This window comes from Peromyscus maniculatus, chromosome 3, assembly GCF_049852395.1.
Source record: "Peromyscus maniculatus bairdii isolate BWxNUB_F1_BW_parent chromosome 3, HU_Pman_BW_mat_3.1, whole genome shotgun sequence".
Classification (NCBI taxonomy): domain Eukaryota; kingdom Metazoa; phylum Chordata; class Mammalia; order Rodentia; family Cricetidae; genus Peromyscus; species Peromyscus maniculatus.
This window is the reverse complement of record NC_134854.1, coordinates 22,587,851-22,612,604: the sequence shown is the minus strand read 5'-3', so window position 1 is coordinate 22,612,604 and position 24,754 is coordinate 22,587,851. Positions and strand designations below refer to the sequence as shown.

The window sequence follows — 24,754 nt, the reverse complement described above, 5'->3', positions numbered from 1 at the left end:
GTTTCCATGTCATTTCCCCATGCTTCACACTTGTTATCAATCTATTACATCACTTTTACCTAAACCTGAGGTAGGAGTATGACTACTAGTTTTTTCTTTCAATAGAACAAATCCAGTTTTTCTTTATTTGCTTGATTACTTTTCAAATGTGGTATTTGATCTCTACTTTTTATGAACCACCTCATTAAACCCTAAGGTGTTAAGTCACATGACAAGTAGTGAGCCATAGTATACTTACGGAAGGACTGAAGTTTTTCCATGTTATCTAGGGAATGAGTCCTAGATAAAACATGGTGCAGATGTTGTTCTGAGAACATTCCTGGTGCTTGGAACTCTTTGATGCTACTTGGAAGGAGACCTCACATTTGGCCACCACCATCTCCAACAATACATACCATTTTATTGTCCCGCCCTCAGAATATCAGTGGTTAAGTTTTCACCCAGAAGGTTTTGATTTGTACCCATGACACAGAAAATAAGCAGTCATCACTATTAGTAAATGTTAGACTTATGGTACGATGGGACATATATGAAACATCTGTACCAATGAGTAATGAATGAGGTGTTGCTTCATGGTGGTAAACATTTTATCATATCTTTTCTAATGCCTCACCTCCCTCGGGATTATAGTATCCAGTTGTACACAAAGGCCCATTTTGAGCAATTTTATATTAGAAAATCTAAAGAGATGTGCAGCTACCTCTGCATAAGTCACCCTCTTGAAGAATTACATTGATGGTGTGGGAAATTATTTTTTGTTCTTCAAAATCTCAAGGGTGTAACAATCTGTTATTTCTGCTCTCTGGAACATACAGGGAAAGATGCATCTCTGTGTATCCCTTCTCAAAAAATTATCAGGTATCAGGAGGCAGCAATTTAGGGTGTTACATCTACAAATCACTCTTGTTCCCCTTTATTAGTTTAGTAGTTCTCATTTAATCCTCAGGTTTTCTATTTCATGCTTTCTGGATCTGAAAAATCTTTCTAATAGTGACCTTTATGCACCCTAGTGATATTTAATTGGTTACCTTTTATTAAGTCTTAGTCTTTCTTCCAAATTATATTAGAAACTTGTAATTATAACAATTCTAATGACCTGAGGTGATGCTGGACAGATCAAGCCTGGTTCTAGAATAATGAAAACTAATACACAACAAAATGATTGTGTACTTCCCTATCCTGGATTTCTTTGCTATAATCCCCATATGTATCTAATAGCAGACTGACAGTTATGGATGATTTCATATTACCAAGAGTATGAGGGCTGTGTCACTAGGTTACATAAGGATTGTGTGATACATGTCAATCATTTCACCTATGCTTTCAGATCTTTCTCCCTCCCACATGACTGACAAGGTGGGCTGTTGGTAGTTTATGGCTGACATGAAGAAAGCATGGAATGAGCAGAGACAAGATGAATGAATGAAAGATGAAAATATATTTCTCTAGAAAAGTAAGCAAACACACATCCTGGCCTTTTTAATATGCTCTATATTAATTTATACATGTACATAGCAGAAGCGTTTCACACAATTTAGGTATTACATGCAATGCTATGATAAGCTAGTTTGATTTCATCAGCTCCTACTACATCAGCACAATAACATCTCAAATATTATCACATTTGTACTAGAGCTGCCTGAAATACACTGTTTTTGATGTTTGTAAACAAATAGGAACATCACTATGTAACACTGTGATTGGAACAAAACACCTTCGTTTCAATTCTTCCCTTACATTTTGTAAAGGAAACATACTTTCAGTATCCAAAGTCCATGGTCACTTGGACAATACAGTTTTCTGTGGGTGCACTAACTATGTAACCAGAACCAGTTATTTTTTGCCTTTATACAACTAAATCCCTTCTGAAAGGCAGTGATATTTCATAGATGGGCCCCGATTTGGAGGATTTCCATGAAACTCCTCATTTAGCATATAAATTAAATAATGATAACTCTGCTGTTACAGATTCAGAAATCAGTAATGATATTGGTTTATTCATGGATCTTTGAAGATCTTATACTGGGGAGTAAAGAGAGATGTGGAAATATAAATACTGGGTTTTGATGAGAAGCTCGTTTGTATTTTAAGATGAATTAATATATGGTGAAACGAAGTCTCTGTGTTGTATTTTTTCCCCTCTTTTGCTAATAGCAGCAAACAAGAGGTCAACTAGAAACCGATTTGTAATTAGCCGCACTGAGTCTTCCTGGAAAACACAGAGACCTTGTTAAGCTTTGAAGCTGGGTGGTAGGAAGTTAATGGACTTGTATGGAGTCTTTTAATTACCAGCCGTAAACAAATCTATCTCTCACTGCTAGATAGCACCCGAGGGCAAGAGGTAATCTGCTTTAGAAACCTTGGAGTGATTTGCTTTATAAATCTTGTGGTTTAGGAAAGTGGAAAACTCTTTAAAGAGTGTTCTCTTTCACAGAGAATTACATTTTTGGCAGTGTTGTGAAAAATTTGGTGATAGATTCTTGTTGACCTCCCAATTTATAAATGCCAGTGACTAAAGCACATTCAACATTAAGATCAATTCCTTACAGCATTTGGGTCTTCCTGGTGGACAGGATTATCCAAACGCAATCTGAGTATGGTACTGTTCCAGCAAATTTACTGTAAATGTTTTCCTGCCCAGTGCCCAGATTGACTCCTATAATCTTATCCGTTTGTATGTTTAAAAGCCACACCATCTTCTGGAGGTCATATTATTTGTGCAGTTTAATTGTATGGATGGTAAAACATGTAATAGGGAATTGGTTGAAATAAAAAAATTAAAAGTCAGACCCATAGCCAAATACAGAAATAGTCCAATTCAAACTCCAGTGCTAAAATCAAAAATATTGAGAGTGATTTTGATTTCTCAAAGGTACAAATGGCTCAATATTAACAAGGAGCACCCTGTATCTGAACTAGGACAATTTAGTGGCATTTTTGGATACCTTGCCTTCTTTCTATGACACTGTCATCTCAATCCTAGATGAATGATGGAGTTCACAAGTTGCAGTGGGGGACTCTATTCCTAGACTGTCTCCCAAAGCAATAGTACCAAGAATAACTTTCTTCAAAATCACTATGGACAAATTCACTTAATAATTCTTCACGAATGAATGCTGAGCTCCTGGGAGGGTGGGGATCACTTGAAATACATGGTCTATCTTTCCCCAGGGAAATGAAGGCTCAGCGGTTCACAATGCGTGGGGTAGCTTCACGTTCAAGCAGATGTGTCTTCCGGGACGGCGGATGGATCTTGCTGGATGACGTTCATGGGGATCATTTCGGTACTCTCTTCACCTTGATTGTTGTTGATGGGAGGATTCCTTGGTTCCTGATGGCAGATGTAAATGGGGAGATCACCTTGCTCGACAAACGCCGCTGGGCGAGGAGCCGCAACTACGCGGTTGCGGTTGCGGTTGGTAGTACGGCGGCGGCGGCGCCTCCCCCAGCGCTGTCTCCACTGGATCTTGAGCTTGGCCCACTGGCGCTTCAGGGCAACTTGCACCTTGAAGAGCAAAGGGAGACTGGTGTCAATAACTGTCAGCTTATATACTCGACTCCTGGGGCTTATCAGAGTCTAGAAGAGGCTAAATTGTAGATCTGCTCTAAGAACTGAGTTTATACCGTGCTTATGAAATATACCACCCTGGAATAACAATATGCCAATCGAAGAAGTGAGTTACTTGTCTGGGTAACAACGGGCAAGCTATTTGCCATTTTTGAGCAAAGCTTTCTGTCTTGGCTCTCACAGCCTGTGAAGGAAGGTTGATTTGTTTCATAATGTAGCAGACATGTCTCATTAGAGGGAAAGAGTTAGGAAAATTTTTACTTGCTGCCATTCATGCTAAGACATGATTTTATCCAAATCTGAACTCATGGATCATGAAAATATATCCATAAATGGCAACATAGTCCTAAATTTTATGATAATGGACCCATGTTGTGGATTTACCCTTACCAAACGAGGCTCCAAGTGAGGTGTTGCAGATAAAAATCTGACTAAGGCAGCCAAAACCTTTTAAGAATGAGACTTCAGTCTCTTTCAGTAGAAAAACAGTCAGAATAATTTGGCAATCTGATCATTTGAAATAGTGAACTTTTCAAACAAACTATGGATATATGTTTTTTGGGTGTAGCATTTTAGATTCAATTATATATTAAACAGATAAAGAAGCAAGATCTTGAAGTGCTAAAGGCTGCAGTGAGCCATGCAGCTGCATTTTGCCTTGATAAAAGTCATACAGGGACAAGGGATGGTGTAAAGCATTTAGTTACCACTTACTGACTGATTGCCATAGGCCACATTATAATCACTTGATTTGCATTAATTTATTTAATCCTCACAACAGTCTCCTTGTAAGGACAGCACTGTTGTGTTCACTTACAGATGGGAGGTCTGAGACTACGGCATGTGTGCACAGTCAGGGAGCTGCAGTGTGGCAGAACTTGAGTTCCATGTGAAGCCTGCCTTTATTTGGATTATAGATAAGCCCTTTGATGTCAGGGTTATAGTCTAGGAACCATCGATGTACTCTTGAGAAACTAGGAAAGGCTCCAGTTCGGTATCTTTGGAGATGCAGTGTTTGTAGATAAAGGAAACCGATAGTTTCCATGGATTCAGCATCTCTTAAAACTGAAGTTGTCCTTACGGTTAAACCTTACTTAGAGTTGCAGAGGTATACATTTCTGATAGTTACAAATAGTGTTAGTCAGGATAGGCGTCCCACAGAAAGCACACCTTGCTTTTGCCTCACCTGTCTTTTTCCAATCTCCACCAGAGTATCCACATATACTGAATACCCAGTCCAACGTGAGGCTAACGGGTGTGAAGTCAATTTATTACAGGAAGTTAGCAATCTACTCTAATTGCATCCCAAATTTATGAGCCATCCTTTTGTGTGGTGATGGCAATCTGCTTCCATTTATAAAGTATATATTTAGAAACAGGCCCTCAGCAGCATGCAAAAGATACTGCAATGGTTATAGTCTAAGAAGGGTGATTATCTCTGACAGTAGGAGGTGGATACAATACATGGAGTAGATGCTGCTTTGATGAATAAGGGCATTAAATCTGTGACCTTGAGAACAAAACAAAACAAACCAACCCAGAGACTTTTTTTTTCTTCTGGAAAGCAGAAGAAATGTTCAGAGAGGTCAAGGGGTAAGTATAACACACAACATTCTGGATTATATAGGTTTATTGCTCATTTTGAAAAAGCAAGAAACACAAATAACTTTAATTTCCCCCTTGATTTTTATCAATATATTTATTTTGAATTTATTGTTGAATTTGAAGTATGAAAGCTTGGTCTGATGGTCTAAAGATACAGTTGTTCTCGCTGGCTCTATTGTATAGTATGAAGTCATGGAAGGCTGGTGTATTTAGGTCTTGGTTCCCATACTTGTGGAGACAAACATGATACTAATATCTTCTTGGTTAGGTTTGAATGCTTTGGGGCATATCTCTTTTCCCGTTAAGCTTATCATAGGCACCTGTAGTTATGTACTGATGCATGTAAGGTGGGGCTTTCCTCCCATAATGGGAAGAGTTAAGTCCTCCTCTCCATTTGTCACTCTGACACCCCAGTCTAACATACCTGATGCTCTTAGTCTATCCATGGACCCTCTACATAAGGCTTTATTTTCATGATGGCAATCACTGACAGCAACATGTTGATAATTAATCAGAATTAAAATTCCAACTTGCATCATTGCATTGCTCACCTATTAGTCCCTTGGATCTTTGCTGAAACTCAATACCCAGCCAGGCAAAGACTCATGACATACCTATCTCGCACGTAGCTGGAAATAACTTCCTATGAGTGTGAGTGCCTTGCTTGAGTTCAATGACAGAATGGGAAATAGATGCAGAATGTCCAGCTGAGAGCCAGATGCCTGATATCCATGGGGCTGTGATAATACGTTTGGCATAGCATACCATTTTCGTATTATTAGAAATGTCATGCCTCTAGCTGCATGATCTTAATGAAAACAGAAATGTTTCAAAAAACAGAGAAAACATATGCAATAAACTCCAGATATTTCAACTGTTAAGAATACCCCTTGGGTTCACTTTCTATGTCTGAGACTCCCAGTGACATTGTAGTTATGACACAATAAATATTGTAGCATTTTTACAAATTCATGCAAACCTCTGGTGCTTTACAAGGCTTAGCCATTCTGAGTCTTATTTTTCTATTAGCCCTATTTTGACATTGTTTTATATGAAAGAGTTTATTTTGTGTACTAAAAACACACTCAAAATGCAAGAGTCTACATTTGCAGAGTTTTCTCACTGGTGCAGTATTCTACATGGGATGATAATAAGCCCTATTCATTTTGTAGTTTTTACTGTTAAAGAATAAAAGGAAGGCTAGAAATTACTCTGTCAGCTAACAACTAAAGGATATCTCCTTTTTATCCCAGGCTAGTTTTACCTTAGCAATCATGAGTACACAGATGCATTTTGTTGAATGGAGGAATACGTTTTTGGATGAAAGAATAAGATGTACCAGTTGGAAAGGAAATAATAAAATTCTTTCTAAGTTGGATTTGGAGATGGGCATCAGGTAACAAAGCAGGCAAGTATTTTAGATACTCACTGAATACTATCTAAAGAAATAATAAAGCAGGTATAAGGTATCAATTGTTAAAGATTAGAAAATGTTCCTCAATACTAACAGGATAGTATATGGTCCTATCTTAACAAACTATTGAATAGAATTATTTTTAGTAGGAATTAATTTACAATGATAAGAATACCTGTGTATTAAAATCATGTGGTCTTGAGAAAGCAGAGTATATTTTCTAAGGAAGCATTGCATATATAGATAATTTATTGCAATTTAGTTGATTTAATTGAGAGTCAGAAAGTTTGGACTATGGTTCTGGCTGTCACAGCTGTATTTGTGACACTGGGTGAGTGACACCATTTCCCTGGAGCTTACTTAGACTTATCACCTAAAACTTGAGGGAAACTTTCAAGTTGTATTCCTTGAGATCATGGAGGGTCACTGGAAGAACCGCTGGGGCTTCAGCAGCTCTCCTTTCACATTTTATAACTAAGCTCTCAGGAAAGCTTTTGTTAGAGGACAATGGACTCTGGTTGAAACTACCTGAGTAGCCTGGTTGTGTAAGTTTCTGCAGAATGCTGAACCAGATATTCAGATTATTTATGTAAGTCTTTATGTCAGCAATCGCTGTCATTTTTGAGAATCCTCTTTTAGTCTTAACTTCAGGGTAATTTTTCAAAATATTTGAATACATGGTCTTACAGTGGCATAATCAACTAGAAAATAGGCAGAACACTGACTGTTGTGGCCTGGGTGTGGGTTTCCAAAAAGAATATGTATATGACTTCTTAAGTCTGTGGGAACCCAAAATAGTTTTTGCTAATTCTGCTGAGCATGCTGACCTGCTCCTATGCAACCCAAGGAAGTGTGAACTTAGCATGCTCTTTGGGTCCTATGTGTAATTGCACCACACATTCATAGGTGAGATTCAGCCTGAGGTAGCGTGCGTGCGCCCCACCCCCCAAAACCCACTATCCCATTACTCACAAACCCCTATGAGATCATGCAGAAGTGAGATCTGAAGAAATTGCACTGTTGTCCTTCCAAACTGCAAAATGTTGGCTTTATATAAATTAGTGATAGTATTACGTGAAATGCATGCTTACCTCATGGTTGCAGAAGCAGTAGATAGTCGCAACAAAGAATCCCTAAAAAGAAAAGAAAAAAATACATTTGAAGTTACTCATGTTTGCATGATGTCATTTCATAAAATCAACACACATAGTCTAGGGAGGAATATTCCACTATTTCAACAGCATGTCATTGTTTGATAAAACAGAAATTCAGGAAAAAGAATGACCTACTTCTCTTCAGTGCTATGCCACAAAAATATTTCCATTAGAAGTCTATTTTCTGCTCAGTGGTAGAGCATTTACCTACCACATAGGAAACCAGGGACAAATCTTCAGCACCAAAAGTTTAAAAATCATTCTATCAGTAGAGAAATATGTTTCTTGTAAAGATTCAGCAACTAGAAGGGTTCTAGTGAATATGCTTATGTATTGCTCCATTTAACATGGAGATTTTTGGTGAACATGCTGGCTATGGTAGATTTGAAAAGTCTTTGTACTTTATAAAGTTAGAGGCTGTGATCATCAGAGAAATCTTTTGAAAGTCTGAGTATGAAGCTGTGGACTGTGAATTAGTGCAGGAATATCCAAAGTATGTCTTTCAGAAACCCAAACTCAGTTGCCTTTGGAGCTTTGCCTAATCTTTGTATGATGCCTTGTGCTGATTTTTTCACTATGATCCCAATACCTTAGCTTATTAGAGAAACTCACGGCATCTATTTTTACCCTAATTGACTTTGGCCTTCTCCTCACATTACGCCTTGACAGTTGGAAAAAAATGCAGTGGATTTGAAATTTATAATTGAGAAGGAAAAATTCTGGTCTAGGATCCTGTGTTAGAACCTCTCTCTGAGAACCTCTTTATGCCCAGATAGACTCTCACAATACCTAGAAGTTGCCTTTATTAGAGTTTTTGACCTGGACCAAAGCTCTGGCGTGAGTGGAAGAAAGGAATCCATTCTCTTCTCTAGTGTGGTTAACTATGCAGCCCACTCGGGTAACTCTGTGCTCTCCTACATGAGAAACCTGAGAAACCCAGGGACAGTGTCCCCATACAGCCCCCAAACTCTCATGGATAGATTCTGACAATGAAAGGTCAAAGGAGCAGGAGGCATGGGCAGCTCTGTATAAATGCGTTCCTCTCATCACTCCAGAGAAAGAAATGCTCAGCACCTACATATTATGCAATCAGTTGCCTGAGTGGGACCAGTAAAAGGCCCTGAGTAGCAATAAAGTGGAAACAAACTCCTTATACAACCTCACTTCCTTCAAAAATTCTGGTTGGGCCTGCTGAGTTGAAGGCTATGAGTTTTAAAATCATAAACTTACAAAGAAGATTATGGGTTTTAATCAGATGGACTTACCAGGAGAACAAGACACCAAGTAAACTTGTAGTTGCTTTTCTTACCTGGAAATGAATCAGAGTGTGCATGACATAATCATAGATCATCCCAAACACCTTGTGGGAAGGCCTCCAGGGAAACACGACAAACTGGGCGCCCAGCAGGGGCACAAGGACCATGGTAGCCTTCACAGCCTTCAGGTACATGTAGGTTTCTGGCTCATGAGTTTGCCTCATCTTGTTCACAAGCACTCGGACGATATTGAGCAGAAAGAAGAAATTGACCTGCAAGATTCATATGAGCAAATAATCCGTTACTGTTGTGTGAAATATGCTACATGTCAGATCAATGAGTAGAGAACTTTTCAAATCCAAGAAGTTGGCATCTTTGAACCACAGACTTTCTGGCTCTGAAGCTTAGTTTTGAAAATAAAGCCTTAAGATAAATTAATTGTAAGTGCTTAGAAATGGCCATTGTGCAAAACATGTAAGACAAGAACAAGACTTTTGATGGTAGTTGAATTCTATGGACCTGGGTCCTCAACTGAATAAGAGGAACAAAAGGAGATGAGCACCAGCACTCAGCCTTCTCTGTCTGTTGTCTGTAGACAAGACGATACTTTCATACTCTGTCATGAATTCTCTGTCATGATAGTCTGTCTCCCCTCAAACCAGGAGCCAAATAATCTCTTTCTTAAGTTGCTTTTGTCATAGTAAACAAGGGAAGTTGCTAATACAACTGGAGAGACTGAGAAGCAGCCTGGATGGCAATCCAAGTTGCTCACTCACTAACGGATGCCTCCTTAGTGGAAGAACAGAATGTGGGCATGAGGATTGGAATCTGTTGTTACTTTTCTTACTATAAGAGAAAAAGAAAACATTGTCTTAGAGATTAAAATGCTATATTGCCTCTCTCCTATGTATGCAAATGAGCTTCTCCACATATAAGGAAAAAGACACTTTTTGAAGAATATAATTGGTTCCTATGTGATAGAATGCTATTAAATGAGCTTTATTTTGTAGTTACAGTACATGTGCCACATAGAAATATATTCACAAAGCTGAGCAATGACACCGATACCAATATATTAAAAAATCAATTCTTACCACCAGAGCCATCATGATAGGTCCATGGATGATGTAAAGCAAGTTGGTATTCACACTCAGCCAGCAGCTGCAAAAAGTGAGGGTATACATCATTACAAATATGCTTTCACTTTGGAATACATTAGCTTAAAAGTCAGTGTGATACTTACTTGTCATTGTAGTAGAGAACACGAGTAACGGCATGGATAATGGTTGGCACAATTGGGAACCCTAAAATTGGGAAAAGTACAAATCAAACTTGGATCCCATGCCATGGCTTAACCGCAATTGCATGGATACTGGTAGCAATTTTGTAAAGATGGTGGCAGACTGAGAGTGCCTATCAAGACATTCCCCTGATATGTTGATATACAAATTATTGCATCAAGCCAGGCTTGGGGAGTTTGGCTAAGAGCATCCAGACAATTAAAAGCCTTTTGCCAACTCCCAGCTGTAGTCAGTATCTTGCAACTTGCATTGTGACCCTTCCTAACACTGTTACATTTTTGAAGATGCTTTTGCTGATACTGTGAACTGGGACAAGAAAGTCATTCATTGTGTGAATTAGACTCTCATGTAGTAAGATTCTGGATCACCTTTAAGGGATGTGACTTGGGTCAATGATTTGCTGTGAAAGCCTTCTTTGATATTCCTATGATTTCTTTTGGGTATTTCGTTTTCCTGTTTACTTCATGTACATTGATCCTTTTAAGACAAGTATTTTGGAGAAATCAGTGTATTCCTGTCCTTCTAAGTTCTGGCTGTGGCTTATAGAGGAAATGGAGTATCCTCTTCCTTGACTAAATTGAAGTACTAGTAAAGATAAACAAAACTCCTTTGAGTTTATCTTCACAAAAATTCAGATGCTATCTATTCAGCCAGTCAAATTACATGTTTTTAAAATAATTTTTCTTTCCAAGAATGTATTCTGAAGTTGTAATTTTCCTTTTAAAAAGATTGTCTTTTTACTCGGATGTACCTAGTACATGATAATACCGTTGATTTGATTGAAGCATATGTAGAAAGAGGTTTGTTGTTATAGTCAGGCTAGGAAATACGTCTCAGGAAAGAATTAAGCTGGTATATTTTAAATTTCAGTGAGTGAGATGAAAGAAGAGAAGGTCTCAAACTATTAGGTTTTCACATAAAATCATGTTGGTTTTTAAATGCATAAATGAAATAATTCAATAATACCATTGATTACATATTGGGCTTGAAATAATTTTAACTTGGACTACTTACACAACATATGATTGTGCTATTCACAGCAGCTCTAACAGACTATTTCTTCATTTGAATTCAAAGACTCAGGTATTCTCTGGATTTATTCTGAAGAACACATTTTAGGATAAGACAACAACAACAACAAAAATAGGTATTTAGGAACCTGAGTCTACCTCTCTACTTCACTTGAAGACCAGCATGTTTCTTAGCTAATGGGGTAGACCCTACTTCTAACTCCTGGGGCTTGACACCTCCCTATGACTAGTGTGGAATCGAGAAAGAGCTATCAATCTGTCAATCCTGTCTGTGTCCGGGCCGGGTGAGGTTTCCCGTGTTTTCCTATCTATCCCTGTTCTTCTAGTCCCCAAGACTTGGAACAACCTTTCTATCGAAGACGGTGAAAATAAGAGCGATACTTAGTCCATAGGATTCCTTTTCTAAAAACAAGAAATCCTCCTTGTTCAAAGTGAAAATCCACAGGAAGATTTATCCTTCCTTCAGTTTATAGCAAGGGGAACCAGTAAGGCAAGAAGGACCCTGGAGACATGGCATTGCCTGGATACGAGAGATGATGAACACTAAGTGATGTGATACAGATGAGAAAAAAAGCAGCCAGGGTAGACTCAATCTTTCATTTTTGTGGTGCGGAGAATTTGAGCACCAGATAGTTGTTCACCTGAGGATGGGTTTATTATGCTGCTCACAAATCTCAGAGTTCCATTCCATTTTAGATCCTGGATTTGGAAACATTTTTCACACAGATGGCCTTGATGTCCCCTAAAGATAAGTTCCTAGGAAATAGCAGATGTTCTGCAACCCAACTTTGAAGAGTATTTTCAAATATTGGTTGTGCATTATTTTATTAAAATTGTAAATTCTATAACCTATGTTACTGTTTCAGTATTTTCAAAAGGAAACTATTAACCAATAGAAAGTTTTCTCTGTTCCATTACATCTTTTAACATTCCCAGGAAACACTTTTCTTGAGACGTTATTAGGGTTCCCCTTTACTTGTCTCCCTTCCAAACAAAGACAACTCTGTGTCAGGTTCTAAGCAAAGGCTACTGTTTTAAAAATGTGCCTCTAGAATGGCCTCATATTTATTTGGGGGTAGTTGTATTTGGCATTGCAAGTTTCTTAATGGTAAGGAAAGTGGTGGATTTTAGTTTTTTCTTTACTCATGTGTGTGTGTGTGTGTGTGTGTGTGTGTGTGTGTGTGTGTGTGTTAGCTAAAAGTGGAGCATAGACTTTGACACGTCCCAATAGTTAACTTTTTGTCTTTCTAAATACATATCAATAAGGAGAAAATCCTCCATTTTGAAACTTTCTATTTTCTGTGGCTAGAATACTGAAGAAGAGATCTATCTACTGCCTTAGCCAGCACTGACTAGCAGTGCCCTCTTCAATACCTACTGTGAGTTTAATATTCTTTGATTCTACTTGGATCATGCTAATGAAGTTTTAAATATTTGCTGATCAAAGAAGGTTAAGGTATTGTATAAATAATTTGTTATCATTCCTTCCTTTTTTGATACAGGTGAACAACTCATTTCTTTCTTCCTTCGTATCGGTTATGTGCTAAGTAGAGATCTTTATCGATCTGTACACAAAGATGCCAACAAGCTTTATAATTAACTTGCAGGTACCAGTATGGAAAGAAATATGTAAATGTTCCTTCCAAGGTACCCTTGTTTCAGCTGAATGTCATAGGTGAGGACAAATTTATAGCCAGCGTTTTCTTCATGGAATGTTTTCTGAGTTTGAGAGAACTCAGATGTTCTGAAACACTTATGGAGAAAATTCCAACTGGGTTTCAAATGAAATAAGTAAAATAGATCTGACAGAAATATGTGAGGGAAGTTCTGCAGCAGAAGACTGGAATGCTGACTATGTTTTCTGAAACCAAGACTGGAAGAAGGTTATAAACATGCGAATCCAGGTGGATCTAGCTCAAAACCCAATTGTACGAAATACATACCCCAGCCAAGCAGGTAATACCACCACAGGCGATGATCCTCAGCGAACACAGACATGACGATGAGAGTGTGAAGGTAGATCCCCTCACAGAGCATCCAGAAATAGTTGCAAGCCATCATGTACTGGTGGATGAAGTGTAGAATCTTGCAACTTATCTGTTAGAAAAAAATGAAGATTCTTAGTGAAAGGAAGGCATGGTTATAGATCTAATGGTAAAGGGAGGAGCGCAATTATGAGCCAAAGTATCTGCATTGAACTCTCAAGAATTACCCTGAGTATTTGTTAATGTGTGCCCTCTAGATTTACAAATCAAAGGGACAGTGTGTAAGTCACAAGTATGGTATGTAAATAGCTGTGTGGGCCAATGGAAGCTGAGGCCACAGAATATTTTTTTCCTCCATTAAATTCTGTAGACTTACCTAGACTAGAGAAGTTCATTTTCCTACAAGGTGTCTGAGACTAGTAATGTTAAAGAGCATCCAAGCGTTTGCCATAGGGCTTCTGTACTCTTTCCTCCTCCTGTGGTCCAGGAGGCAAATAACCCTAGACATGTTAAGTGCTGCTTCTGAAGCTGATTGATCTGTTAGCAATGCTTTTTTAACCACAAAGGGGAGATGACTGGGGGAACCATACAAGTTCTCTTGTATGGACACAGAGCCCATGCTGATCTCAGCTTCTGTTTCATAGGTAGCCCTGTTTTCTATATAAGGAACCAAACATTTGCCAGACCCTCCCTGCATATTAGGATCATGTCCTGAATGACTTCTCAGAGAAGACTTAGGAAGCATACCACTGTAGACTTAATCACAGATCTTTTAACCACCTGTATGGGAAAACCACAAACCACGTAACAGAATATTCTGTTATTCCCTAGTCTTTCTAGAGTAGGGTTCCTCATCTTGACATCACTGATGTTTTGGGATAGATAACTGTTGCTGTTGTGAGTGGTTGCCCTAGGCTTGTTGGCAGTTAATGGTGTTTCTGCCCTCTAGCTAGGTGATGTCTACAGCATCCTTCACCCACCTGTAATGAAACATGTCTCCAGATACTTCCAAATGTTCTTGGTGGAGCAAAATGTCTCCAGTTAAGAATCCCTACCTGGGAACACCTAGCATTGATTAACTTCCAACAACCACAAGACAATAACAACAAGACTCAGCATTCTGACTCTAGATAAAAAGAAGTGGTTGTTTGCCCAGTAATTATTTTACCAAATGATATGTATTCTATCACATTGCTCCTCCTTGGGGTATCTTTGAGTCTACTTGGATTTCAATTTTCCCTTCACAAAGCAATGTAACAATGAAGTGACTTTCATCCAAGCACTTTTCTGGGATTGTAAATTTCTATTGAATGCATAAGAGTTCTAATTCATTGGGTGGGAAGCGATAGCTGAGCCAATTCTAGCATGTCCCTTTTCCCTTCAGGATTCATAGGAGAAACACAGCTTGGCTCATGAAAAGTAGTTACTATGCTTTCAAAGGTAGAATCAAACTCTGGTTCAGACCAGGAGGAATAGAAATGTTGAAAATCCACAACATCAGGAAATCTAAAGCAATATCTATATAAGCCTTGGGAAAGAATATTTCTGGCCCTGCAGTCCTTGCCATCAGATTGTCTTCCTTAACCAGGATTAGTTGATTGACTAGTATATCAGTTTTGTATATACTAAGTAAATACTTGCTACGATGACTCCAAGACACCCAAACATCAGTAAAATGAGGAATTCAGTTGAGATTCAAGATTCCTTTTGTAGATTACTCTTTGAAATCCCAGCTTCCCTTTGATTCCCATAGGCTGTGGTGATTTTTCTCTTGTGGGAGAAGAGACAAGTAGGTGGAGATGGCCTTTTGCCTATGTGATCCAGAGTAGTTGAGGTTTCATGTTCAATCAAGCTCGTTCTTGTTATTCTTGGTAGTTGCATTCTGAGAAATCATCATAAAGACTGAATTAGCAAGCACTAAGTCATGCATTTAGGCATAAATCAAGGTGAGAGTTCTTTGAGACCCTTGTCACAACATTTTCATCAAGCAACCAATACATAGCTTTTGTTTTATATGTTTTGTGTACAGACACCTTATTTGATATATATTATTAATTTATTGATACTGAATGTTTGGCCCACAGCACAATAGCCACTTTTTGAAAGAAATATATTTAATACTTACTTTCTTCGTAAGTATATCAAGACTTTTTGTTTTGTCTTAAAACAAATTTATCAAGGGAAAATTAAAAATAATAGTCATATATTCCTTAAAGGTTCTATTCTTGCAGAGTTCAATGCTTATGGTCAAGGGGTGGCCTTCTGGTGGCAAGACAGACAAGTAAACAAATAAATGTAATCATGCACGATGACTTCTATAAATATATATTTTCTAGTTAATCTGGCTATTAAATTATTTTAACAATTGTTTTCTCAGGTACATAACAAAGTCTGGCATTTAGAAGAATCAATGAAGCCAACTAGAGGGACTTGTTTTGAGAACATTAAATTCTCTACTCAATTTGTGGACAACCAGCAAGGAGTGGAGTATTAGACTGTGACAAAGCAAACACATTGCTTGGTACTGTAAAGCACTCTGCTCACACTCTAGCCTTCCACTTTTGAGGGCACAGGGGCTACAGTGTGGACTATTTTATACGAAGAGAGGTGACTGTCTATAAATTTGCTTTTTAATTTCTTGTGAAAATATTGCAGCAAAATGGAGAGAATAAAAAGAATCTCCTCTTTCTTTAGTTATTGAGGGATAAACAAATTCCTAAGGAAATATGGCAAATATTGAAGACTACATTGCTTATTATAAAAAATCAAAAGAGTTTCATCATTAGCTTGAAACGGGCTAATTGCTAACTCCTAAATGATTTTTCCTGAACTAAAGCTTCCAATTGTACTACTGTGAAGTCTTGTTTTTAAAAAGAAGTAAACTTTGTTACTCATTCAAGTGATCTCCAGTGATACAGCATGTTTATTTACGTTTCTCTGGAACTTCTGAAAATGTTTTCTCATAAGTTCACTTTATTACACCTGACTCCTCCACTACTTACATCCAATAATATTCAGATAGAGGTGAGCAACAGATTCTTAGTCAATTTGAATGAGTATGGCTTTGTATGTTGCTCAGCTGAGTGTTCAACACTTAATTAATATTATTATTTAATACCTAAACCAGAATTGCTTATCAAGAATGAGCACAATTTTCTGGGCCTTTAATTTTAATGAAAGAGTACTGAAATTCTTGGTAATATTTGTAGAGATCAGGACGTATCTGAAAAGGTCAGGCTGCTGACATCCATAGAAAATGTATAATGTTGGAGCAAACTCTCCTAAACTGAGTTTTTATATTAGTTGCATTTTTGATCTTTGTCATGTTTTTCCAAGTGTCCAGAAAGGGTATCCTTTAATGACAGCACTCCCTAAATAAAACACCCAGATAAGTCCTGTTATTTTTCTCCTGTGTCTCTCCTAGAAGAGCTGTTTGACTTTGCACAGCACTTTAAAAAAAGTGGTATGCGTAGGTTTCATTGGGGGTATGCAGAAATTCTCTAGTGGTCAACTTTTAACTTCCATTAACCCAAATTTCTAGTTTCCTTTACTAAGTAAAAGTATATACTGTTCTGCTATGGCTTGTTTTTCCACAAACTTGCAAAACAACTTTCAGGTGTCAAATTGACAATTTAAAAATATTTATGATTAAATTAATAAAGGTGTCTCAAACCTAATTTAGGATATTCTGGTTTTCCCTGATAAATGCATTGACTTTCTGAAGTAAATAAAGTGGACATGGTAAATTTTCACTTGTTGGTAGCTTCTGAAATTAGAGTATGTGCAGTGAGAATTATGACCATTTTTTAATCTAATAATCTGAACTCCTTGTTCAAGAAGTGAATTTTGGTTACGACACTTTATCCTTCATAAAGATTGAGGCACTTTGGGCATTTTTAGCTTCATTTTGTTTCCAGTCAGTTCTTTGTTGTCTCTTCATGGTATTCATGATATCTGTATTTTAAATGTTTATGTATTTGTCTTACATATTCCTGGGACTACTCATCACCCTGGTATTTTACGTGTATTCTTCAAACTGGATAGTTATTCTTGGGTAAGCACTGATTTGGCTGAATCCTTCCTTTGTGGTCTCCATTCTGGAAATGAGCTAATCTAATGTAAACATAGTTAAATTTAGGTTCCTCTTCTTTTTGGTTCTGGAATTTCCATGTAGTTCTTTGGTTCTAGGATTTCCACGTAGTTATTTTTAGTAATTTCAACTTTTCTGGTTACGATTTCTTGTCTTTCGATTCATTCACAACTTTTAGCATGGTTATGTGACTACTACATAGTTCGATATTTTTAACATCTGGGTTAAATAACAGTTGATCTTAATTCTATTTTCTTTCTTGTTGTAGCCTGAGCAGGCCTAACACACATGGCAACTTTTCTCTCTCAGCCTCCTCAACGTTGGGATTACAGATGTGAGCTACCAAATCCAGTTGTACTTTCTCTTGACAGTAGGTCATAGTTTCTAAAATCGTTTTTTTTAATCTGGTAGCTTTGAACTACTTCTAGATATAATAAACATTAGGATGATGTAGACTCTCTGGTTTAGAGTCTAGATTCTGTTATATTCCTTTGAAGTTTTCTGATTTTGTTTGTTTGAATAGGTGCTTTACATAGCTAAAGCCAAAGCACAAGTTCCCAGTTGGACTGTTGTTATCTTGAATCTCAGCTGAGTTCCTTCAATTTAATCATACTCTTGGATTCCTTTGAACATATATGGTCAGATGGGATCTAAACATAAACACATATTTATGTATAAAGAGAGAGAGCCTAAGCGCCTCACCTTTCTGAGAAGAATACTCTTTACTTTTAGGGCACTGTAATTGCCCTATATCTGATAATATGCAATACAGGAGCTACTCAGCCATAACCATTTTCTCTTAAATCAGACATATAATCGATAACACTTTGTGATGATTATAATGGCTGACTAAGCATAAACCAAATTTTAAAGAAGCATTTTCCCCCACAAAACTCGTTTTACTCTTTAAGTAAAATGAAGTATATAGTAGTCCAGAGTAGGCTGCCCATAATAGGACCACATCATGGCATTATTCTCCTATATCACCCAAGGAAATCCATCACAGATGTTTATTTCCAGCCTACTTGTCCACGGGATATTGAAACAGGTATCCCCCATCTAGTTTAACCTACTGTGGACTCTCCATTCCAGTCTGTGCTCTCAGTCATCTCTCCCTTGTTTATGTATTCTGCCTTGCAGCAGCAGCCCTTGACTGGGCAGGAGCAGGCTTTTCCACCCTGGACCTTACAACCCCCAGTGTCTAGATGCTGAGGACTCTCTCAAGTTGACCTTTTTATAAAATCATAGGGTGATGCTCTGTACAGTCTGATGGCTCAACTGTTCTGAGCAAGTGATAGTTAGAAGAAAATCATGCCATTTTTGAGCTTGGGACTCTTTTGCCTTTACTTAGGTAAGATGCTACAAAAAAAAAATTAATCAGATTGTCTCAGCTTTTGAGCTGCAAAGTGCTCTCTGGTTCCCAGTAAAAACCAATCTCCCCATATTGTCCCCTTTAGAGCCAGATAGAAAGTTCAGACAGATATTTCTTTCTAGAAAATGACAAGTATCCTGGCAGCTTTGTTCAGATGCAAAAAGAACAATGCTTTAAAAGCTGCCTCTTGACTCTACATGGAGATCATTAAACGAACAGATAGAACAAGAAAAGTGAAAATTTAGATATGGAAATGAAATGCTTAAATGACAGTGGGCAATTTTCACATCACTCAGTAAACTGAGGATCTGTTCAGCCCTTAGTTATGGCATGAGTTATTTTGAATTTAACTTGAAAAAAAAAAACCAAAATAGAAGAAAGTGAAGGAATAAGAATCTTATCTTGGGTAATACAGAAAAGAATAAACCTTTCAAAAATATTGGAGGGAGAGAGTGACTACCTTGACAGAGAAGGAGGCACAGAGCCACAGAGATACACCACTGCTGAATGGGATGTCCCATGTCCTTTCTTTCCTTCACAACTAAATAAAAGATCATAGAGGAGTACCACCACATTTGGTACATACAAGATGAGGTGACCTCTCTCATTGAGAATGGATTTCTCATTTTTAATAATTCATTTAGTCTTTGGATAGAAAAAGTTTTGTGCCTCTTGAGTACTGACTCAGTGGCTTGAGAATTTGGACAGAGTGGAAAAATTGTCCCTTCTCTGATTTAGTCTGCTTAGGAGAGAAAAAATGTCATTGAAAATTAAGTATTTTGCTTTTCTTTGAAGGAGATAGATGTCCATGTAATATTCAGAAATGCAAAGTATGCTGGTGAATTAGCTTTTCTTGAATTTATGACTATGACTATACTGTTCACATTATATTTCAATAAATATCTATTGATTTTCAATGCCTGATAACATTCCCTTTACAAAAGATTTTTTTCTTTTGCATTTTTTCCTATTTACTTATTTGCACTTTTCTTCTTCCTTGTCTCTATTTTTACTGGTGTGAGAGAACCTTGATTCAATACGATTTGGATTGCTGCTTTTATTTTTTTTTAAGAGAGATACTTCAAATCACTGCCTTAAAGTAATGTTAAATGCATGATTCTGCATATGACTTAATAGGATTGAGAACATGGTCCTTAGGCTTTAGATGCTTGCATGGCTGTCTCATTAGACAGGAGAACTTTACTTCCAAGAAAGATGGAGTTTGGGAAAAACAATTGAGTCTTCCTTGTTATTATCTGTTCCTTCTATACACAGTTCTCTGACAATAGGGAGAATGTCTTCATTCCTCCTACTTAAATGATGGGATCTACCATAACCAAGGGAATAATGTTCTGGATAGGAAAAGATTCCCAAGAAATTAGGCTTTCATAAATATGCTTGTGATGACTATCTATTTGCAAGGTGAGAGAATACGAATTTTACCTTGCATCCTCTATAGATGGTAATAGCTTCAAGGACCAGAAACATTTCAAATACGCCCGTTTAATAAAATTCCTGAAGCAATTTTGCTTCCCTAGATGGAGTGAGTTTTCCTATGCTGCTTGTTTATGGAGGGTTCGATTTAACCAAGTCTCATTGGGAAGCAGTAACTATTTAAATAGAGAAAGTACCTGAAGAAAATCATCTCATTTCTTTCTTCTGGGAGAAGGGTAGGCTGTGGGGTTTACAGGCCTGAGTTAACTTTTAGATTGTAATCATTTACTTTTAGCCTATACTATTTAAATGATTTGTTGAGAGAGTTGAGTTTCCACACATTCTCTCAGGGATGAAACAGGCATTTGGAATTGTGAAAGAACACATCATGATATCACTTATTTACCATGTAACTGAGCTGGTACTGGCAGCCCATTCTCATTTTGTGTAGCCTTCGACAAAAGGAAGCTTCATTTTTAGACTCATAGAGAAATATATTCAGATTTGTGTTCTTTTATTTTTCATGATAAAAACAGCCACATATCAAAACAGGCCAAAATATTATAGACTCTCACAAGTGTGGCTGTAAAGCACAGTATGCCGTGTGAGCCTGGGCTCATTCCGAGAGATAGTGGAGATGATGGCAGAAAGAAATATTGTCACCTAATAGTATCACTTCTGTCTAGGCTGAGGACTAACATTTGAATCTTGAGTGCACAGTAAACACTTAATTGATTGGATAAAATTGTTATAGTGTTCCATGGTTTTTCATTAAGAGATTTGCTCTTATATATCAAAACTAATGAGTTTGTTAGATTGGAAATGTACTGATGGGAGAAGCAGCTTTTTGTTTTTCATGTCACCAGGACAAACTTTTTTCCTTGTGTTCTAATACATGTGTGAGAACCAACCTCATTCCTGAACACTAGAGAAAAGCTTTCTGTTTATTTCTGTCTCTCCTAAGATCTCACTGACATTTTCCCAGGAAGTCAGCAGCGCAATGGCCAAGCCAGCCCTCCAGACATCTGCTCACCAGCTTCAATAAAGGTTCTAGGCAATGGAGGAGCCACAGGATAGACGCAGGATGATTTGGTGATGGTTAAGAACAGCTCAACTGGAAGAGTGCTTTGGCATGTCTTCTGTTAAGACAGCCTATGAAAGTAAAAGCTTTTAGCAAAGATAGCTAATGATACTATTATGAGTAAGAAGTTGTGTAACAAATTCATTAGAAATGCCAAGCACAGAGATGCATGGACTGAGCTACAAGGTAACAGTTAACAAAAACCTTGTGAGTTTACAGTATTAAGCTCTCAGGGATCATAAACAAAACAAAACAAAACAAAAAAAACCCTTTATGTTTCTTTTGTGTTCTAGGACAACTCCTTAAAACCAAGCAGAGTGTTTTTTTTGTTATTCTCATGTGATGGATAAGTTTGTACCAGTTTCCACAATTGAGTAGTAAACTTGGTAATGGGGTAGAGACTAGCTTTTTAGACTATTTCAAGATGATAACAAGGTCAGCAAGATCTCACAAACTGTGAGGGTCCTCCTTGCTAGTAACAGCAGGAGAGCAAGCTGAGCAGATGGGAGAAAATCTATTTGTGAGCATAAGTACTTCACAATGTGACTGAGCACCAATCCCAGGTCAGTGTAGTTGGTTATTCAATAACTGAAGTGCCACCCTTTAATGAGAAATGAAAAAGCCAGAACTCTGATAGTCTGGAGAGATGCTTAGAGCATCACTTCTACTTTGATAGGGTTGGCTCATTAATTAACCATACAATGCATGGCTAATTACAGAGAATCACTGCAATGGATGAGACTTATTTTTTTCAAGAACATAAGGAAATAACAGACAGTCAAGAGTATAGGAAAGAGGGATAGAATTGAATGAGATAGGGCTATCTTTGAATCCTATCTCCAAGTATTCATAACTTGAAAGAAATTTGCCTTCATAGAACTTTATTTTCCTAACTTTAAAAATAGAGTAATGTCCACTTCTCACTGGAGATGTTGTTAGTATTAAATTAAATGAGATTAATTTTATTTCAATCAGTTGGAATTTAAAAAGAAAAGTCATCAAGGAAACTCATTTGGTTACATAATTCTTCAGGTAAGACAGGACTTTGTGTCCATTAGCAGATGGCAGGGATTTTAAAGAAGAAACATAATGCTTTTCTGAATATATTCAAATGACAAGTGATTAACACTGTGGATTTCATTAGAAGCCAAATTAAGCTTCTTTCCCATGATATGCCACTGTTATGCAGGATGCATGCTCTGGGCAGATTTCACGCATTTTTGTCATTGGGTTGGAAGAACTGTCAAATGCCAGATTTGAAAGATGAGGCTATCTACAGATGCTTGCATAATACAGTTAAGCAGAGAAACAAAAGTTAAAATATGCCCTGGCCAGTCCTGTGTGCTAGATGGCTTCAGTTTCTGCTTCCAGGTTCCCTCTCCTCCCCATTCCCACTGCCCTGGGCACATACAAACATCTGTCCACATGTAGTAGGGCTTCCCTGATCTCCAGTTTCTAGATTCAACTCAGTTAATGGGACCCTGTACACAAACTAGTAGATGAGAATGAATTAGGAGAAAGCAAACCCCCACCCACACCACCCTTTGTTGTTTTGTCCCAGGCTGTGTCTGGAGACAGAAGTCACGAGTTTCTGAAGGTCAGTCCTCATCATACCACTCGACTGTCATTAGAGTCCATCTTTCCCTCGTTTGCACTCAGGGGTAAGAGTGGTGACAGTTCCCACTGCATTGTCCACATATGTGTATTATGATGAAACATATGCATCTGTCAATGTTTCAGAACAGAAATGATCAAATACTGGCAATTTCACATGCAATGTATTAATTACATCATTAAACTGTTTTTCTGAATTGATTTTACAGCAACTGAACTTCAGCATCATGTGAACAGCAGCTAGCTCATAGTTCTTTCCCCCCCATTGACTAAAGTATAGCCACATTCAGAAACTATTATGAGGAGTACAATCTTAGAGAAAAAGAAAGAATGTTAAAGACAAGTGTGAATTACTGTGAACAACCCTGCGGAAAACTGTGGTAAAAGGAATCCGTGGTGGTTGCTGGCAATAGAGACAAATGACTTGAGTTCTTCTCAATGATGCACAAGATGATGGTGCTCATGGCATGTGTTTCATGAATGTCTGTCGGGTTGACCTTAGGCTTTTGTATTTATGTCCGTATGGATCTTTTCCAAGCATGTAGATGTAGAACTTGACCATATCTGTGTGATTCATATTAGTAAATGCGCAAGTGCTTACAGCTGAGGTGACAGCAAGAGCCCATCCTAGCATCATAACAATGAAATAATTACTATCGTGGCCCGTGTATAATAATCAGTGGCAAACTGGGTTTACTGGGAAGCACTGGTATGGTGTGCCTAGTATCATTTGTATTCCCAAGAAGTGCTCAGTATTCTTCCCATAGATGTTAAGAGATCATTAACATTGGTCAATCATTGGGTAGTCATAAAACATATGATTTGTTGCATAATTATTTACCTATGTTTCAATGATTTCCATCCCTTTAACTTGTAACAATTACTTTCATGAACCACTAATAGGCTTGCTTAATATAAAACTCAACTATAGAAGCAAATATGATTATACTTTAAACAACTGATTAAGTCAACCATTAGTATCATGTTCAATATGAATAAGTACTGTGTTCTTTACAATAAAATTAAAAACAAAGGCTGATACTGCTTACCGGATCCCGTCGCACCAGATCGCCATTGGGCACAACCTCAACCAGGTGGATGATGATAACGATTGAGTTCAGAATGTAAGTAACAAACATATTCTTGTGCAGTGTCACCCTATGGCATGCAAGGTTCCTGGGAGAAAAACAATATAAAAGCATTAAGTGTTGTAAAAATGCTGAAATTTTTGTGATGAGAATATTCATTAATTCAGGTTTTCAGAGGAAAGCCTTAAAATCTAGTTTCCAGTGGCATTTCATGACTTTCTTTTCTAAGTGGCTTCCTACAGCAGCTAGAAGATTGAGTGGGAAAATTCCTTTTAATGATAATAAATGCTATAGAGTTAATTAAGAGAAAGGTTGTTAGTGAAGAAACAATGAAGGTTTGGTATGTACTCCCAATCCAAAGTCTACTGTCCACTGCTGTGAGCAAGCTGAAGACATCAGCAAATGAAGGGAGAGTGTGTGGTCACAACTGCTGTGACAAAGCACAGGATCCATGTCCTAAAGCCATTCCAGTGCTTCCCACCATTTCTCTTCTGTCATTTCCTGCTGGTGGGGCTCAGACACCAGTAAAGAATTCTAAATGAGATCAGATTTGCTCTCGTGGTGAGGTCAGCTACGCTTTAGATCTGAGGAGATTGACAGCTCCTCTCCAGCTTGGCATAATCCTTTCCTACTTTGTGTGTACTAAGCAAGTTTCTGGATTTCCCCTCTATTTCATTAACTTGTACATATGAGCAAATGTTGATGTACACATGAAAATAGAAGATTATAAATCAGGTATATGTGTTTTTCCTTCCTGGGTT

The 24,754-nt window shown here is 37.7% G+C and overlaps 1 protein-coding gene across 3 annotated transcripts in view; it reads right to left on the bottom strand.

Annotated features, from left to right (window-relative positions):
• Positions 1–1,420: 1,420 nt before the first annotated feature.
• Calcr (calcitonin receptor) overlaps positions 1,421–24,754 on the bottom strand; it is a 78,460-nt gene continuing 55,126 nt past the window's right edge. For 2 of the 3 annotated variants that reach the window (XM_006991222.4, XM_042272768.2), the window contains 8 exons: positions 23,955–24,081; positions 22,906–23,016; positions 13,273–13,426; positions 10,241–10,301; positions 10,092–10,158; positions 9,051–9,269; positions 7,679–7,720; positions 1,421–3,505 (listed from right to left, as the gene is read on the bottom strand). In XM_006991222.4, the coding sequence (XP_006991284.2) occupies positions 3,218–3,505; positions 7,679–7,720; positions 9,051–9,269; positions 10,092–10,158; positions 10,241–10,301; positions 13,273–13,426; positions 22,906–23,016; positions 23,955–24,081 (1,069 nt within the window). In that variant the 3' untranslated portion in view covers positions 1,421–3,217. The remainder of the gene's footprint in view (positions 3,506–7,678; positions 7,721–9,050; positions 9,270–10,091; positions 10,159–10,240; positions 10,302–13,272; positions 13,427–22,905; positions 23,017–23,954; positions 24,082–24,754) is intronic. The other variant, XM_076566234.1, reaches the window with a different exon arrangement.